This window comes from Histoplasma capsulatum (genome assembly GCF_000150115.1).
Source record: "Histoplasma capsulatum G186AR genomic scaffold supercont2.9, whole genome shotgun sequence".
In the NCBI taxonomy this organism is placed as follows: domain Eukaryota; kingdom Fungi; phylum Ascomycota; class Eurotiomycetes; order Onygenales; family Ajellomycetaceae; genus Histoplasma; species Histoplasma capsulatum.
The window spans coordinates 142,405-159,143 of record NW_025544809.1 but is presented as its reverse complement, the minus strand read 5'-3'; the positions used below and the strand labels follow the sequence as shown (position 1 = coordinate 159,143).

Genomic DNA, 16,739 nt, shown 5'->3' with positions numbered 1-16,739 from the left:
CAACTCTACAACTGTACGGCAATTACATTGAGGACTTCGACAGTTCATTTTATATGCAGATTGACGGGATCCTTCACATCTACGGATCATGAAATCGGTTAAGCCAGGCAGCCATGCACGGGTTCGATTCTCGTTTTTCGAGGGGAGCGGACCTTGTTTCTCGTCAAAGTCCCTTGAATATTCACCACATGCCCTAAATTTGTACTGTACAAGAGAAGGAAGAGGCCTTGACTGTACGGTATGCATTCATTATCGACCACTGCTATTGTTTATATTTATCTATTTTGCCTGATATTTTCCCCGATGGAATCTCTTTTTCCATGGATTTTCCGACACCGTCGACACGCTTCATTCAATGTATAACTATATCGTAGTGCATCTGGCGTGATAAGCATAGTGTCCCATTTAACTGCTCTTCCCTGTTCGGCTGAACACCCACCGTGCCTCCCTCATTACTCACAACAGAGCTGAAGCGGTGAACGACTTCCCCAAAGGGTCACTGTAGTTAGGTGGGCAGTGGGGTCGGGCAGACCATACACTGCTTGTCGATAATTACTCTTACTGACGCTCTTGGTATTGATGTTCTTTGCTCGGCCGCGTAATCCGCATCGAGTGTTGATATTGGTTCTTCTGATCGGCATTATACATTATAGGGCAATGGTGGTGGGTGGGAATTATACCGACTAGGACATGTCAAACCTTTCCGAAGGTCCATCGAATGGCTGACCGCGGAAATCCGGAGCGGGCCTTGGAAACGTTGACTCAAAGCCGTAATCATTCAATGCGGCGTCGCGGTATCGATTGATCACCATTAAGTCATAGAGCAATAAAGGAGGAGAGGATAATTTAAACCCAGGCATTCCCATCCTTCATAATACTGCGGCTGTCAAACTTGGGCCCGTTTTAACCCCATTCCCGCTCCAGAAAAACCAAATGGTTGAAATGGTAAACTTCAAAGTGGCAACAATCCATAGGGAGGGTGAAACCCGCCCTGTGCTTTTGGAAAGGGAGCCGCCAATAACTGAACCGCCGATGACGCCAACAATGGCAGTAAGGCGTTGGTTAGCCTTTCTGTTTCGGATAAAGGGCCTAAAGATCCCAGGCTCAGAAACCAGGTCGTAATAGAGGCTTGTCAGCACGGTTGTTGGGATCTCAGAAAACCCCAGCTGTCGGCTTGCCGCCATTTGGCCAGCACTTTGGAATGCAACTAAGGACAATGGTATGAGTTTTAGGAAAACATGGTGGTCCGTAACCTCGCCGGAATCTTCGATTAGACCGGACTGCAGTAGGGATGCTGCTACGATGACTAGGAGTGTTTGAGAACCAAAATTAATGAGCATGGTACGTCTAGTTTGAGGTCCAAAATGTTGGGTTTTGGAGAATGCCACACCCCCGGCGAGGAAAGAGAGAATAGAAACAAGGGCCTTAAGCCAATGGTATGTCGTTTGGTCAAGAGCGTCGGATGCTCCCAATCCGAGAAAAATGGTGTTTCCTAGCGGTTGTGGTGATTAATGACACAGCTTTGCCCCATATTTGAACTCACAGATGTATGTGGATAAGAAGGGGCGTTGAGATATCTCACCAGTCTGCATGCTAACAAAGCAACCCCAGGCTCTGTAGGCAGCGCTGTCACTGAGACCCGACAGGAAATAACAGACCAGAAATATTAGGTCCGCGTGCTCTGTATTGACATCCTGAGCTAAATAGCGCACGATCCACGGCCTTCTATCTATAATACCAAGCGGTGGTTGCAGGTTTGCTTCCACATCCCCAAGCTCCTCGCCATTGATAGCCCGAGACGAATCCTCTTCTGGGTGTGGATCGCCTGCCATTGTGATACGTATGGTTTGATTTGTCGTACAGGGCGTTTCTCCTGAACAGCCAGGGAACAGAGGAAGCAATTTCAAAGCAATTTACTTGATGAGAAACAAGCAGCTGGCCATAGGATTCTGCTTTGACTCAAGCGCGTTTGCCCGTACTATTGATCGGGATGCGATGTGGGGAGTCTGATTTTGATCACAGCACGGAACGACCATTGCCGTGGCGATGTCGCCTGGGCGTACCTTATTCGCCATTTCTACTATCGTGAATGTTGTTTTTGTTGTTGTTTCTATCCTCGGCAGCGATCTCAGGGGAAGGAGACGACGGAGAAGATCATGTGACCTCCCCTTTTTTTGATTTTTCGACATGAAAACGTCGAACACATTATATCGTCTCCTGGAATCTGATATTTGCTGGAATAGAATTGATGGCACTTAACGCCAGATCCGCATATTCGAGGACGACATGCAAAATTTTGGAACAACAATAACGATAGCCGCGCGCTCTACTCTCCTTCGAATCCAATTTATAGAACCACATCAGGTCAAAGTCATTGGAAACTGAATACTTTTACCATCAAGATACGTATCTGTGTTGCACTCCGTGAGGGACAGCTGTTTCAGGAGGGTTGACATTTCGTATTCTGTTCTATCTCCGCTGTCGCTTGTCCATTTTTGAAAGAAGGGCAAATGGGCGACTATAAGCGAAGACTGCAGCTGATATACGCCATAAAAATGAATCGCTGCCATACACAATAGCAGCATGTTTATTGTTTCTTTCTTTCTTTTCAAGAAGATTTAGGCCTCTTTGTCTTAATCGTGGGGTTTTGTTGGAGGCAACCGTCCTAACATACTGTGGTGTTTGCCAAGCGCCTTTGCTAAACCAGAATCAATGATGATTTTTTTCGTTCTATGAAGTAAGTGGTTTCATGTTAGAGCTGTATCTAGCATTAAAAAAAACATCGAGTATACGTAATACGGTTGCGGAGGATATGTGGCATGGGCAGTTTATCACTCACTACATTGTTTTTTATATCGCCTTCTCGCGTCGCAGGTCAGCCAACTCTTCGTTCGAAAAACCAAGTCCTCGAAGCACATCATCTGTATGCTCTCCCAGAAGAGGGGGGTTGTTCCGAATTGAGGCTTCGGTGTTGCTAAATTTAACAGGGAAGCCTATTTCATATGCCATTTGATAGATTAATATCAAGCTTGGGACGGGTGATTAACCGTGGGGGAATACATTTACCTGTGACCTTGAAACGGCCGCCAACCGCAGCATCGAAATCTATAGATTGGACCATGTCTCTAGCCTGAGCTTGGGTATGGGTAAATGCCTTCTCTAAGTTGTTAATTGGGCCGGCCCCGCGTCGGCTCCCGGCCGAGCATCGATCCCACGCCAAACTGGGCCGATGCCGACTCGGCATTGAAAAGGTACTGCACATGAGGTGTGCAGCCGAGCGCAAGTTGATAAATTTGCTTCACAGGGATAAAGTAGTGAGTGGTAAACACCGCCGTTCTGTCAATGACACTTTCATCTTTACGTCTTCCCTCTTCTCCCACGATAGCTTTTCGCCCTGCAATCCGACACAAGCTGGTCAGAGAACCCGTTTTATCTACCTGCGTTAATATCTCATTAACTAATTTGGCTAGATCCCAGGGAGGTGTGTGTGCCGCCCGAAATACATACATCCATTTCTATCGCCGCGTGTCGGCCATAGATCACTCCATGCCAGAGCAACAGAGTACCTGCAACCCTATGACCTGATTGGACCGAGTCACAACGCACAATCCGCGAATCGATAGCTAAAGTATGCTCGAAATTCCCTGATGAGTACTGGCTGAATGCTGAGGAATCGAAGCGCTATCCCCTCGATTTCCAATCTGCGCTGGCCAAGGATGGCTGGCGGGGCATCTGCATGCCCACAAAATATGGCGGGTCTCGATTGGGCATTTCAGAAGCCGCGGTAATGATGCAGATCATATCCGAGTCGGGGGCTGGCATGGCCGGCGCGTCATCTGTGCCTATGAATATTTTTGGCCTGGAACCGGTTGTGAAGTTTGGCAATGCAGAACAAAAGCGACGGTTCCTGATACCGCTGGTCCAAGGCCGGGAGCGCGCCTGCTTTGGCGTTACGGAGCCAAATACGGGGCTTGACACGCTGAAACTGCGGTCAATGGCTACGCGAAACGGTGAACACTATATCCTCAAGGGCTCGAAGATCTGGATATCTGCGGCCCAGCACGCGGAAAGGATTTTAATCCTCGTCCGGACGACTCCATTGGACAAAGTTACAAAACCATCACAGGGCCTGTCGCTCTTCTACACGGACCTCGATCGGTCGCAGGTAGATGTGTCCGAGATCCCTAAGATGGGCCGTGCGGCGGTCGACAGCAATACCCTCTTCTTCGAGAATTGGAATGTCCCCGCGGCAGATATGATAGGCGAGGAGAACAACGGGTTTAAAATGATAATCCACGACATGAATGCGGAGCGCATCTTGATTGCAGCGGAGGCTCTAGGGCTAGGCTACGCGGCGCTGCGACGCGCGGCAAAATACGCAAACGAGCGACAGGTGTTCGGGAGACCGATTGGGCAAAGCCAGGGCATTCAACATCCACTCGCTGACTCGTGGATGAACCTGGAAGCTGCGCGGTTGATGGTCTATCAGGCGGCCAGGATGTATGATGCGGGCTACACGTCGGGGGAATACGCAAATGCGACCAAATACCTCGCTGCCGAAGCAGCATTTAGGGCATGTGAGAGAGCAGTGATGAGCCATGGCGGGATGGGATACGCGGGGGAGTATCACGTCGAGAGATATTTGAGGGAGGCTTTTATTCCGCGCATTGCCCCTGTTAGTCGCGAGATGATTTGCAGTTATATTGGTGAGAGAGTGCTTGGACTGCCGAAGTCGTACTGACATGATTGGTTGACTGGGGAGTATGGATAGATGCGGGGAGTCCACGGTGCCATTTTGGATTTGGCTAAAGGAGAACAAAGACACTTTGTACGAAATCAACTTGTGCGTGCATAGAATTGAAACGTGTAATGAATTGAAATGTTTAATGTTCAATGTTCAATGTCCTCTACCTTCATGAACCGTGCTGCCCAGCGAATTGAGACCAATGAGCTACCGGGGTCCGGGGTCGAGAGACGAAGAAACCATCACTAGCAAAATGAGATTGTCATCCAGCACCCACATTCGCTCGATTATCCCTTCTATGACAATCTCCAGACTTTCCTCTTTGCAGCCAAGAGCAATTACCTTCTCAAGAAACCGCAAATCGATGCTCCACCCCAGGCAGCTGGGAAAGGGTTCGCAAAAGTGGGTAACTAGACTTGAGATCAAGAGTGGGAGAAGGCGGAGGAAGGCCAAGGATGGAGGACGGGAGGTTAGAACAAGCTAAACAGATCCCTTCGCCTGGCAGCTCGCGGCAGCCCAAGTGGCATGTTGTGGCTTCAGCCAGAACCGGGGTTCGCCAGGCCCATAGCTCCAATGTGCCAGGTATCCAACGTTGCCGAAATGATGTACTAAATGAAAGGGGGGTGCATTAGTATTAGGAACATGGAAAATATCAGAGAAAAAAGCACAAAAAGAACAATGTCAACTTGATATCAAGTCTTGAGTTAGGGCTGAAACATTGAGCTCTATGTCAATCTCATCAAACAGCCCATTAGTGTGCGGACCTCCTGCATCTTCACGTCCCGATGAGCTGGCTCAGCACGACTGTGGCTCCGGAACAGAAGAGCTCTGCCATGCTTCAACTGGCACGGAAGCGCCTTTGTTCGTAGAGTAGCTCCTTAGTTAGCTCTTCTTCCCCGCACTCTCTAGCTCCAATGAGAGCAACTTGGGCAACTTGAGCAGCCAAGTAGATATCCTGTTGCGAGTGGAGCCGAAAGGAGCCCGCGAGAATTGGGGGATATCTTGGAGAGTTACCCCACTCCTGCAGACCCCAAGGCTGACAGACAATCGATGTTTGCGCAGGAGATAGAAACGATGAAGGCTCCGAATCCACGAACTGGTGGGAGCCATTCCCTGCGAAATCCATGCATGCTCTAAGGATCGGTGATGCTGAGTCCTCCTCTTCCTCTTCCTCTTTCTTGCTTCCTCACTCGCTGTCGAGAGCCGAGGAGGGCACAAACAGAAAATGGGGTTTCCATGGTGCTCCAATGTGTAGTGTTATCCACCCATTTAGTTAACCACCCCGTCGGATAAACCTCCACCTTTCATCATACATACATCTCTCCTCCGTAGATTAGATTCCAAGCCCAGCGCCCGTTCACTTGGATCATTGTCAGCGTAAGCGTGGTGCACCGCTTTCCCCAGCCTACATGTGTCGTCGATCAAGCGCGGTCTTCTTGCAGCTCAGGCGGAGGTTGCTCTGAGGGTGCTCCATCCGCGCAGCTTCGCTTTTATGAGCAGCCATCTCCCCCGTATCTCCCATCCTTTTATCATTCTCCGCCCTCCCTCGTCTGCCATCCCTCAATGATCTGATCTTCGCCTTTGTGTCAACTCTCCTGCAGACTGCCCAGTATCTAACCAAAACTTGGGGCGCAAAGCCGTTCGATATGGACGAAAAAGCGATTAGCCCACCGCCATCGTCAACCTCGAAAAAGGATGCATCTGACAATGAGGCGGTTGAGATTGATCCCGTCAAAGTAAAGGCCCTGGTGAGGAAGGTGGACCGTCATATTGTGCCTTTCTTGGTCCTGCTGTATCTCTTTAGCTTTTTGGATCGAGGTAAATTTCCTAACGCCCCAATAGCCTGTTTGCGCCACATCGATGCATGTAAATACTAGTACTGACGGTCGTCGTGCAATAGTGAATATCGGCAATGCGCGTCTCTACGATATGGAATCGGACCTAGGTCTCGCTGGCAATCAATACCAGATCGCAGTCTCGATTTTATTTATACCTTACTGTGTTCGCTTCCCCGAAACCCCTTCCTCCGGCCCAAAGCTTAAAAAAAAAAGTAGCCCCTCGCCTACATCAAACTTAACTAACTCTTTCATTCACCTTGCCAGCTTCTGGAAGTGCCGTCCAACCTCGTAATCCGAAAATTCACAGCGTCTCGCTACATTTCCTTTATCGCAGTGTCGTGGGGAATCATTGCCACCTTGACGGGAATTGTTCAAAATTTCGCCGGTCTAATAGTATGCCGCTTCCTCCTAGGATGTGTGGAAGCTGGCTTATTCCCTGGCCTGGTTGCCTACATGACACTGTTCTACGGGAAACGTGAGATCGCGCTGCGAGTGGGTTATCTATTCAGCGCTGCCGCGCTCGCTGGGGCCTGCGGTGGGTTGCTCGCCTACGCCATTGGCTTCATGGGCGGAATTGCTGGGCAAAAGGGCTGGCGCTGGATTCTAATCATCGAGGGCATCCCTTCAGTCCTCATCGGTGTTGCGACGTGGTTTGGCCTCGCCGATGATCCGGACACTGCCTACTATCTCAACGCGGAAGAGAGAGCCCTCATGCGGGCTTGCCGCAATACGGAAATTGGCCAAACCGACTCGGCGCAGCAGTTCCATATCGAGGATGCCAAAGAGGGTGCAAAAGACTGGACCATCTGGCTCATGTGTCTTAGTCAGTTTGGCGTCGACACCGTGCTGTACGGATATAGCACATTCCTGCCCACCATCATCAAGGGTATCGGGACGTGGACGGCCCCGCAGGTCCAGGCGCTGACTATTCCTTGCTACGCCTTGGGCGCCATTACTTACCTCGTTATCGCCTGGTTTAGCGACCGCATGCAGCGTCGTGCGGTCTTCACAGTTGCATTTTGTATCATTACTATCATCGGCTATGCGGTGCTAATGTCAGACAGCAATTCCAGCGTCCATTACTTCGGCTGCTTCCTCGTCGCGGTTGGGTTGTATGTCTGCGTTGGCCTGCCGCTCGCCTGGCTGCCGACGAATCTCCCGCGGTTCGGCAAGAGAACGTTCGCGACTGGCCTCCAGCTTACAATGGGGAATGTCAGTGGCATCATGACGCCGTTTTTGTACGTCACCAAGGACGGCCCACGCTACATCAAGGGCCATGCAGTAACCCTCGCTCTTACTGGATTTTCGGCGGTGATCTATACGTTTATGTGGTTCCATTACAAACGGATCAACAAAGCGCGCTCTGCGGGCTTGGAAGATTACAAGATTGAGGGGATGACGGAGGAAGAAATTGCTGAGATGGGTGATCGTAATCCTAGGTTCCGCTATGTTACCTAGCGGGTTGTGTGTACATTTTCTGTTGCTCTATTTTCTTTACATCTTTCCTTTTCCTATATATTCTTTTGTTTGGCTCCTCAATACTTCCCAAGCTGCACTAGCTGGTACTTAGTAATTATTTGTTAGACCCTTTGCTCACAGTAGTTACTACTTTCGTATTGCCTGCTCGGAAAGTGTGTTTATGGGCATATAGATGAACATATATACAAGGAAATCCCACTAGAGTCACGGTCAGGGTTTATATCACAGCCTAAGAATTACTCAGATCAAACGAATTTTTTTTTATAGTATTCATAGCATTATATCATTATCACGTTTATCTTAAAGTCTTCCCAACCAACAGGGAAGAAACATGACGATATGCTTCCATACGAAGTAGAAATCGGTAAACTTTAGAGTCCCATCTCATCTCCACCACAATTGGTGTCGGAATACAGCGCCTGCGCAAACCGTTGGTTTCTCCTCTCTATTAAGGTGATCGATATAAACAGTGAAAACTTATCCTCCGCTCGACGCTTGAGCAAATCGTGCCTAGCATCATCGACCGTGGGCGATCTTGTCGTGACGCAACTTGGATCGCTATAGCACCTCCATTGCTTGACCGGTTTCAAACCTTCATCCAAGTCCCTCCCTCGGGGGTAGCATTCTCAAGACAAACCCCATTCCCCCATTTCTGGAACTCTGCGCGGGTGGCTGGCCACTTCCAAGTGCCAAGGCACCTCCATGGCTTTTAACTCGGGCTTTGTTGGTTAGTTATCGACAACAGATCTTGTTTCAAGCGCTGTTCGATTATCAATTAAAATGTGATTGAACGCGGGGTCTCAACATCTCAGTGCCCACCGGGAGAGGGGCGTTGGTTGTGGGATTAGCTGGTCAGATGAACAGTTTCGTCCGTAGATTCTATTCCCAGTTAGTATCAAACGGAGGGTAATCTGGTGTTCCAAATAGAATAGTAGTAGATTTTTGATCGCTAGCTAGAGCTCTGGTATTTTTCCACAATTAGAGGATTCTTACAGCTTTATATAACCATGAGATTTCTATTAGTCTGCATCTCTATCTAATACAAATTCTGTAGAATTATGGCTATTCTTGCACTTCTAATCAATAGATGAGCAGAGAATTTGAGATAAGGAGTGGTGAATTCGATGAAAAAATCACTCAGTTCGGTGAGCTTCGTTCGATGAGTTCACTTTGGCGAATATATTCGCCACTCCAGGACAGTGCCGTTTGACAGTTAGTTCTAAAGACGAGAAATAATAAGGGCTTTTCACTAACGAGATTTACCATCTTTTTGTCATCCCAGTGCCGAGGTCCTTGTTCCGAGCTCAACAAGCAATTTTCTCAGCGTAAAACATCATCCATGGAGAATGCGGCTTGGAATGAAGCCATACTGATGAAAAATTCAGATAAATAAGCCGTGGAAGGGTGGATATTCAATGCGGATGCATGGGGATCAAAAAAAAGACATGCAGTCCATGTTCCCCATACAATGGTATACAGAGTATTTGGATGTTTATATTTCCATGCACAGAGGCTCCTGCGAAAAGTTTTGACCTCGCTACCTTGCGCTAAGAATTTAAGCTGAAATGTTGATACCGGCATCAAGTAAGAGTCTCAGGGCGCTTATAGCGGCCAATGCCCCTGGCTTGCCCACCAGCTCCTGCCTAAATCCCAGGTGGTGTGGCCTGGAGATTCAATATACTAGGAAGGATATTTCAGGATAAATTCTTAGTGAGACAAAACTTTTCGCAGCGGCCTCTGTATAGTAACTACTCTGTACGCAGGACATATGCCGAGCTGCGCCGATTGAGTCTCAATTTCCAAGCCCTTCTGCGGCGAGATGATATATCGCTGTTTGGCATGACATCGTTTAAGAACTGTGCTTAACCAGAATTCCCACAATTCAAGGCCGTATCAATGACTCCCAAAAACGGCTAGTCCAGGGGAAGTGTTTTGGCAGACTCATTTTTTCTTTTTTTGTTTTCTCTTTTCTTTTTCCCGTCACTGTTGATGTTGATATTTCTCCGGTTCCCACCCCCCCCCCCCAGCAAGGTTCAATAGTTGTGAAAGCAACCATTGGGAACTGAGCTGCATAATCCACTGGACATGAAGCCCAAGTTTAATCCATTCTCAACGGGGTCAGAGCCTCGGGGGGCTTTCGATCGGCCTGACCTTAATTTTACGCTTCCTTCTTGCCTGCGACTTTATCCATCGGTGTTCGACGAAGGCAAAATGATAATATGATACTGCAGCATGGGGAGTCATCTCCCAACCCCAGAACTTGACAGCAGGCGCTAAAGTTGAATGGACCCAATTGATAGCTAACATGAGTTGAATTGGGCCTATTTTATTGATTACGAAACCTGAGTGACAAGTTCACTTTATTTCTTGCTTTTCTTTTCCTTTTTGAAGTGTTGAACTTCGCCAGACTCCGAAATATCAATTTAAGTATTATCATGATCGGCAAGCCATAGAGCCACATCCATATTTCTTGATTCTGCAGACCCCCATCCGGATATCAACACCCATGGATGGCGAATATTTCGGTGCAAATCGCTCGGCTTTGAGCTACCATTGGACATCAAATACTCGATGCTCATTTGTCTGATACATTTTCTCAATAACGGAGGAGGCCCTGTTGTCAGTGGTCATAAAGCTAATGTGCGAGAGAAGTGCAAGACCAACTTGGTTACCGCTCTCATGCCCTCTTCATTTGAATCCATGATGAGAAGCTTTATCGTGTGCCAATAATATGGACGGAACGCCATCGAAGATCACACGGCATCTTCAATAGTGCTGCCAGAGCTAATGTGTTAATGCTGCATCGGAACATGCCATATTGCGGGTATTGATGAATGTTATTGGCAAAACTGTTGTGTCCAGCCAGCCAGCATGCAAGAGAAGTTGGCATTCTTGGACTTGGGGAGTAACACCCCCCTTTTTGATTGCCTATATATACCGCAAATGTATCCTGCCAGAGACCCTCCGTTGTCGAGTCTTAAGTCTTCATCCTCCTTCCACCCTCTTTAAATACCAAACGCTCTTTTTGAAGAACTTCATACCACTACAGTCCTTTCCGAAACAAAGCACAACTTGCAAAAATGCGGTTCACAAGCGCCTCCTTCCTCGGCCTCCTTGTCGTGGCTGCACCATTGGGCACCATCGCGGACAATGCGCTTCCCACGGATATCTCGTCAGCCTGCGCCTTACTCGCCAACCTTACACCTGAGCAGTTCGCGACCACCTTGGCGGATCTAGAGAACAAAGCAAAAACAGATATTACCCGAGACCAGGCCCAGGTTGACAAAGCCTTGGCACAAATCGAATCACTCCCTGCTGGCAACCTGCAGGCTGAGGTTGACAAAGTATGCGCTTCGCAGGCTAAAGCTGTGAAGATCGGCCGTAGCCGTATCTCTCGTCGACAAATCGGTGGAGCTCTGGACGCCTTATCTGGTAGTCTTCCTGGAGGCCTCGGGAACACGGTGAAGGGTGGTGATGACTCCCCGAATGGCGGCGCCCTGGATGGCTTGCTTGGTAGCGTGGGTACGAAGAAGGGCCGCAGCGAAAATACCCGTCGACAAGACGTTGGCGACCTCGGGTCCAAGATTGAGGGTTTTACCCAGACTCTCGGGAGCTTGGCCGGAGGTGTTTCGGGTGAGACGACCAAACGACATTCTTCGAGGCAAGAGGATGAGGGCCTTTTCGGTGGCATCCTTATCCCGGGCATTCTATAAAAGCAGACAACTTACCGGCCCTGGATTGCTGAAACCAATTGGAGAATCGAATGGCTGCGTTTTCGTTTCTTTTGATTTGATGAATGAAGCGGGAAATGAGGGTGTCTTTGGGGGTGAGCAGGGCTTCATGTTGAATGCGAGGATTTGTTTGTGAATAGTTTAATTTTTATTTGGACGGAGTTTTTTAATCTTCTGCGAGGTTCCTAGAAAAGAGAACGCCAGAGATTTTTACATATTTAATTGAAGATACATTTACGATTAAAACAAGTCAAAGAAAACCAATGGCCTGGATTTCAAGCCAAACTCCATTAATATTCCCGATTGAATTGGATTTGCAACCTTCGCGTTGTCTCCTGGTAAGCATGTCGGAGATAATATCTTGTCGTATTTCGTATATTAGAGATTTTATATCACCTTTCGCTTCTTGAAACCCGAGCACTGCCTCGCTCGTATAATCGAGCATTCTCTTCCTTATAAATACTGCCTTTTTATCATGTACTGATCAGAGTTATCATAATCAATTCAATATTCATAAGAATGATAAACTATTAATTAGACAGAGTGAAGCAAAGTCTCTAAGAATCATACAAAGCTCTGAGGAGAGGGACAAAAGTTACTCATTTTATGACTGAAATGATAGAATATCAATATATTTAAAAATATAACTTGAATCTCAATGATTTTATTGATACAGAGAAGATTTTTACATCTCTGATTGATCTAAATACTAAATAATCCCCACTTTTATTTATGCAGTGGAGACTTGACAATTAGCTTAGATACCCCTTATTCTTACCCCTTAACCCATCTGCAAGCGTGCCAAAATATTCAGGAGGTGTTTTCTTGCGGGGCTCCTTTGGATTGCATACAATGCGATATAAAGTCTTCAGTTTATCGAGGCCAAGGATGTTTCTGTAAGTTTTGTGGCATCGCCGGAATGATCTTCATTGAAAAAATACTCTAGATTGGCAATATACGTGGAGGCATCTTTGGGCCTTTTCTTTGCAGGCCAAATGCATCGGATGGTAAGGAATGCTTCTTTTGGAACAGTCGATGCAGAGAAACTCCCTGTTCTGGCACTCCTGGCATCAGAAGCCTGTACTCAGATCCAAGATTTGTCAGGGAGCAGCCACAGTACCCTCCATGCACAGTTGCTCGATAGTGCGCTGTTGAAGGCCATATTTCTGTATCGCTTCGTGCCATTCCTTTTTGTTGGATGGGATTTTTGTCGAGCCCATGAGCGGCCAGGCGACGAGGAAACGCCATGTCCGCGCTAAACTTCAGCAGAGATAGGCGACGGAACCAGCGACAAATATAAAAATATCAAGAAAGAAGGCAACAACGACGCAAGAAGGCGAGGCCACTGGGGAAAAGGACCGTGTGTTCGCAAGGAGGACTATTTATATACCCTTGTAGCGGAATTTTTGTGCTAACAACAGGCCTCCTAACATGTTAGGCCCACTGGGACAAAAGAGCTCGATCACCAGTGGAATGTCAGTAGTAGAGGGGACGAACCAATCCAAAGCCCCAACAGTTCACAACCTACATCCACAGATGACAACTACCTCATCAGACCAGCAGAGCACCAGTCATTTCTACTAACTGCACGTTATGCAATCAGAAATAAAGCCCTTCCATTGCCCGGAGCACGTTGGCAGGCTCATGGCGGGCCTTTTTTGTTTGTACATCTCCTACTCGCCAGACTCGTTCCCGTTTGAGTGGCTGCAAAAGACAGAGGACCTCAAGGTGCAATGTAGGGACAGCACCAGTGAGAAAGTGACTTTTTCAACATCCCCAGAGCTTCTACAAGCTATCCACAGGTGCGAGAGAGTTACTGCGCCAGAGAAAACTCATGGCCTCCCGAGCGACTGGGGTTTCTCTGGCTTCATGAAGACCGCTGCCCACCAGGTTCTAGATGAAGTTCCCTTTACTAAGGCTGCTGAGTATGTATGATGACATATCTTTGTTGCTCTTCATTCATTTTGCTCACCTTTCCTTACCTTTTTATCAGGTTTGAAGGCCCCTTTTTCCGCAGGCTGGGCATCGGCATCATAAGCGATTCCCACCCTCGCATTAAAGGTGAACAGATCTTCTATCTTCGTCATAACCACTGGAGCTGCATGATTCGGGATCGCTCAATCACAGCCGGCACGGAACTGCAAGAAAACCGCAAAGATTATCTTCTGAAAAGTGAACTACTGGCAGTCACTTCGATCTTTTACCGTCAGATGAATGAGATGGTGTGGCTTCCTGAGGAGAACCGGTACATGCCGAAGCCCATATACAAGGAAGGTTTTTTGGTAGTATGTTTACCTTCTCTCTTCTTTTCAGCTCCTTCCCATTATTGAATGCTGAGAGTACCCACCAAGGCCACGATCGTCACATTCGTTTATGGGAAAGTACGCATAGTCCAATCGACCTGCGACCCATCAGAAAGGAACCCAACGCTCACCTTGACGCTGAGGGCTGTATACAACCTCGGCAAAGACAACTATGACAAAATGGTAGCCTTTGATATTCTGAAATGGATATTCTGTCCTCCGGAGCCCGCCAGGGAGCTTGCTATAAGTGGAAAGCGATAGTTGATGCAATTTGGAGAAGGCTTGAGATGTGAGAGGTAATATTTCTGGGATTTGCTGGTACAAGGCTGGGGCGTATGCCTAGAGAGAGTTCGCGTACTGTGATGTATTTGAATTAAGACGGGATGAACCGTCGGGTAGTGATTCATCCCCTCTATACCACCGTGGCGCTATTGGTGATGATTGAGCTCTTTTGGCCCAGTCGCCGAATAGAAAGACTGTACAATTGTCAATACTTTGTAGGTGCTATGTACAGATTAGTGCAAAAACATCATATATATAAATCCACATATGTGATAGTGATGTCAATTAAAAACACCACCCGACATATTTGTTGTGACTGCAAAAGGTGTTTTCAGCATCCCTCTATTGTTCCTTTATAACCAACTCTTGCTTGTATTTAACATCACACAAGGACTCGTCATAAGCACTGCTTGCAGTATAAGGAATAATAATGATAAATATTGAATATGAGAAATTCAACATTCTCATCTATCTTCTTTTATCTATTTCTTTTCCTTAACTTTATTCAGATTGATCATCATTCCGACAAAGCATCGCAAATAGGCCTCACCTTAGATAGGTATGACGACATTGGCTGGCAGCTGGCTCTGCAAACTCCGGCAAACACTTGGACTATTCAAATCCACCATCCGATTATCCAATCTTCTGGGTTCAGATAGTTATTTTCCCCCTTCTCTTCTTTTATTTTCTTTATATTTGTTAACCGTCATAGCTATTTCTCTAGCTATTCCTCCACCCACACTTAACACCCGAGATCTGAGCCTAATCCCTTTGACCATGGCAGTAAAATCGATTGCAGTTATTGCAGGTGTGGGTGCTGGCACTGTAAGGCGCATACATATATCTGCTTTAGCCGAGAACACAAATATAGCGTTCAACGTCCTAACAGTGCTCTGTGGTGCGGCAGGGAGCCTCGATCGCCCGCAAATTTGCCCAAACGTACAGTGTCGCCCTCCTGGCGCGAACTGCGGCTAGTTATCAGACTCTCGTCCAAGAAATAAGTAGCAGCGGCGGGAACGCCATCGGCGTAAACACAGACGTCACAAGCGATGCGAGCGTGAAGAACGCCTTCGCGGAAATATCGAAAGCATTTCCTGGCGCGCCGCTCGCGGCTGCGATCTATAATGTTGGGGGGGGTTTTGTGCGGAAGCCCTTTCTCGACCTTTCGCAGGAGGATTTCACGGCTGGCTACGAGAGCAATGCGTATGCGCCTCTCTAAATTATGTATATTCTACATCAGTATCGCATTGTTATTATTACAGTCCCTATGTGTCCCACCAACCCTTCAGGAGCTTACCATAAAGCCACCGCTGCTATGTGAGCTCTGAGCAAACTAGACTAATATGGTTCCTATTTGCTTTGGAACAATTAATTTACAGCAAGGGCGCCTTTCATTTCTCCCAGGCTGCGTTGCCTTTACTCCTGAAGTCTGGAGATCTAGAGCATCCTCCGACTCTCATTTTCACTGGTATAATCTAACTCACGTCCAGTTGATTTTCTTCCTCTCGAATTGGGTGGATAACTGATACTAATATGGCTATTAGGTGCTACCGCAAGCCTCAAAGGTTCCTCCCTATGCTCATCCTTCGCGACGGGGAAATTTGCTATGCGAGCCCTGTCCCAGTCACTCGCAAGGGAATTTGGTCCTCAGGGAATCCACGTTTGCCATGCCATCATCGATGGCATTATTGATGTTGAGCGCACAAAGGGCTTCAAATTTGACGCTCCCGACGCAAAATTGGACCCCAATTCGGTTAGTTTGAATGCCGAAGTTTCAGTGTCATAGCCTGAGCATGAAAAACGGAGAAGAGAGAAAAAGACCTGTTTTGCTTAGGCCGTTGTGTGATATCATTTAGCTAACGTTTTGTTTACCCCCCAGATTGCGGAGACGTATTGGTTCCTGCATACCCAGCCAAGAACTACCTTTACCCAAGAACTTGATATGCGGCCATATGTTGAAAAATGGTAAGACCGGCTTCCTGTTGAATCGGTCCGTACGCTAGCACATGTAAATATTCCCGGGACAGTAGTGTGATATACGACTCCATCAGAATGATCTCATGTAATTGAAGGAAATGGATTTAATTTGAATTTTTTTCATTAACGTATACTTTTGACCCATCGTGCATCTTATAGTAAATGAAATGATACTGCTGCACAAATTGTTGGGGGTTTGGATTGGTTCGTCCCCTTTACTACCCGCATAGCGCTGGTTGTGATTGAGCTCTTTTGCCCCAGTGGCCTAACATTTTTCCCCTAATTCACCGCAAGACTCCAGGTTACACGTCGGCTGACCCCTCGGGTGACTCACCTGACCTACGCTAGTGGAGGTCAGCTGACCCAATAGAAATGATGACTAGTC

At 47.5% G+C, this 16,739-nt stretch overlaps 8 protein-coding genes across 8 annotated transcripts; 5 read left to right on the top strand and 3 right to left on the bottom strand.

Annotated features, from left to right (window-relative positions):
* Positions 1-869: 869 nt before the first annotated feature.
* HCBG_06287 (DUF1275 domain-containing protein) lies at positions 870-1,832 on the bottom strand (the record flags this gene model as incomplete). Its single annotated transcript, XM_045433336.1, has 2 exons — positions 870-1,492; positions 1,583-1,832. The coding sequence occupies 2 exons, from the start codon at positions 1,830-1,832 to the stop codon at positions 870-872; spliced, it is 873 nt and encodes a 290-aa protein (XP_045285649.1).
* Positions 1,833-2,850: 1,018 nt separating this feature from the next.
* HCBG_06286 (uncharacterized protein) lies at positions 2,851-3,262 on the bottom strand (the record flags this gene model as incomplete). The annotated part of the gene is made up of 2 exons (XM_045433335.1): positions 2,851-2,993; positions 3,067-3,262. 2 exons carry the CDS (start codon positions 3,260-3,262, stop codon positions 2,851-2,853), a joined length of 339 nt encoding a protein of 112 aa, XP_045285648.1.
* A 284-nt stretch (positions 3,263-3,546) lies between these two features.
* On the top strand, positions 3,547-4,855 carry HCBG_06285 (acyl-CoA dehydrogenase; the record flags this gene model as incomplete). The annotated part of the gene is made up of 3 exons (XM_045433334.1): positions 3,547-3,562; positions 3,624-4,675; positions 4,772-4,855. The coding sequence occupies 3 exons, from the start codon at positions 3,547-3,549 to the stop codon at positions 4,853-4,855; spliced, it is 1,152 nt and encodes a 383-aa protein (XP_045285647.1).
* A 1,222-nt stretch (positions 4,856-6,077) lies between these two features.
* On the top strand, positions 6,078-8,173 carry HCBG_06284 (high-affinity nicotinic acid transporter; the record flags this gene model as incomplete). The annotated part of the gene is made up of 3 exons (XM_045433333.1): positions 6,078-6,562; positions 6,645-6,745; positions 6,847-8,173. 3 exons carry the CDS (start codon positions 6,391-6,393, stop codon positions 8,038-8,040), a joined length of 1,467 nt encoding a protein of 488 aa, XP_045285646.1.
* A 2,968-nt stretch (positions 8,174-11,141) lies between these two features.
* Positions 11,142-11,774, top strand: HCBG_06283 (uncharacterized protein; the record flags this gene model as incomplete). Its single annotated transcript, XM_045433332.1, has 1 exon — positions 11,142-11,774. One exon carries the CDS (start codon positions 11,142-11,144, stop codon positions 11,772-11,774), a length of 633 nt encoding a protein of 210 aa, XP_045285645.1.
* Positions 11,775-12,660: 886 nt separating this feature from the next.
* On the bottom strand, positions 12,661-13,040 carry HCBG_06282 (uncharacterized protein; the record flags this gene model as incomplete). Its single annotated transcript, XM_045433331.1, has 2 exons — positions 12,661-12,870; positions 12,924-13,040. 2 exons carry the CDS (start codon positions 13,038-13,040, stop codon positions 12,661-12,663), a joined length of 327 nt encoding a protein of 108 aa, XP_045285644.1.
* Positions 13,041-13,312: 272 nt separating this feature from the next.
* HCBG_06281 (uncharacterized protein) lies at positions 13,313-14,632 on the top strand (the record flags this gene model as incomplete). Its single annotated transcript, XM_045433330.1, has 3 exons — positions 13,313-13,717; positions 13,786-14,077; positions 14,144-14,632. The coding sequence occupies 3 exons, from the start codon at positions 13,437-13,439 to the stop codon at positions 14,354-14,356; spliced, it is 786 nt and encodes a 261-aa protein (XP_045285643.1).
* A 522-nt stretch (positions 14,633-15,154) lies between these two features.
* Positions 15,155-16,427, top strand: HCBG_06280 (oxidoreductase; the record flags this gene model as incomplete). The annotated part of the gene is made up of 5 exons (XM_045433329.1): positions 15,155-15,202; positions 15,285-15,580; positions 15,757-15,845; positions 15,922-16,130; positions 16,257-16,427. The coding sequence occupies 5 exons, from the start codon at positions 15,155-15,157 to the stop codon at positions 16,344-16,346; spliced, it is 732 nt and encodes a 243-aa protein (XP_045285642.1).
* Between the last annotated feature and the right edge of the window lie 312 nt (positions 16,428-16,739).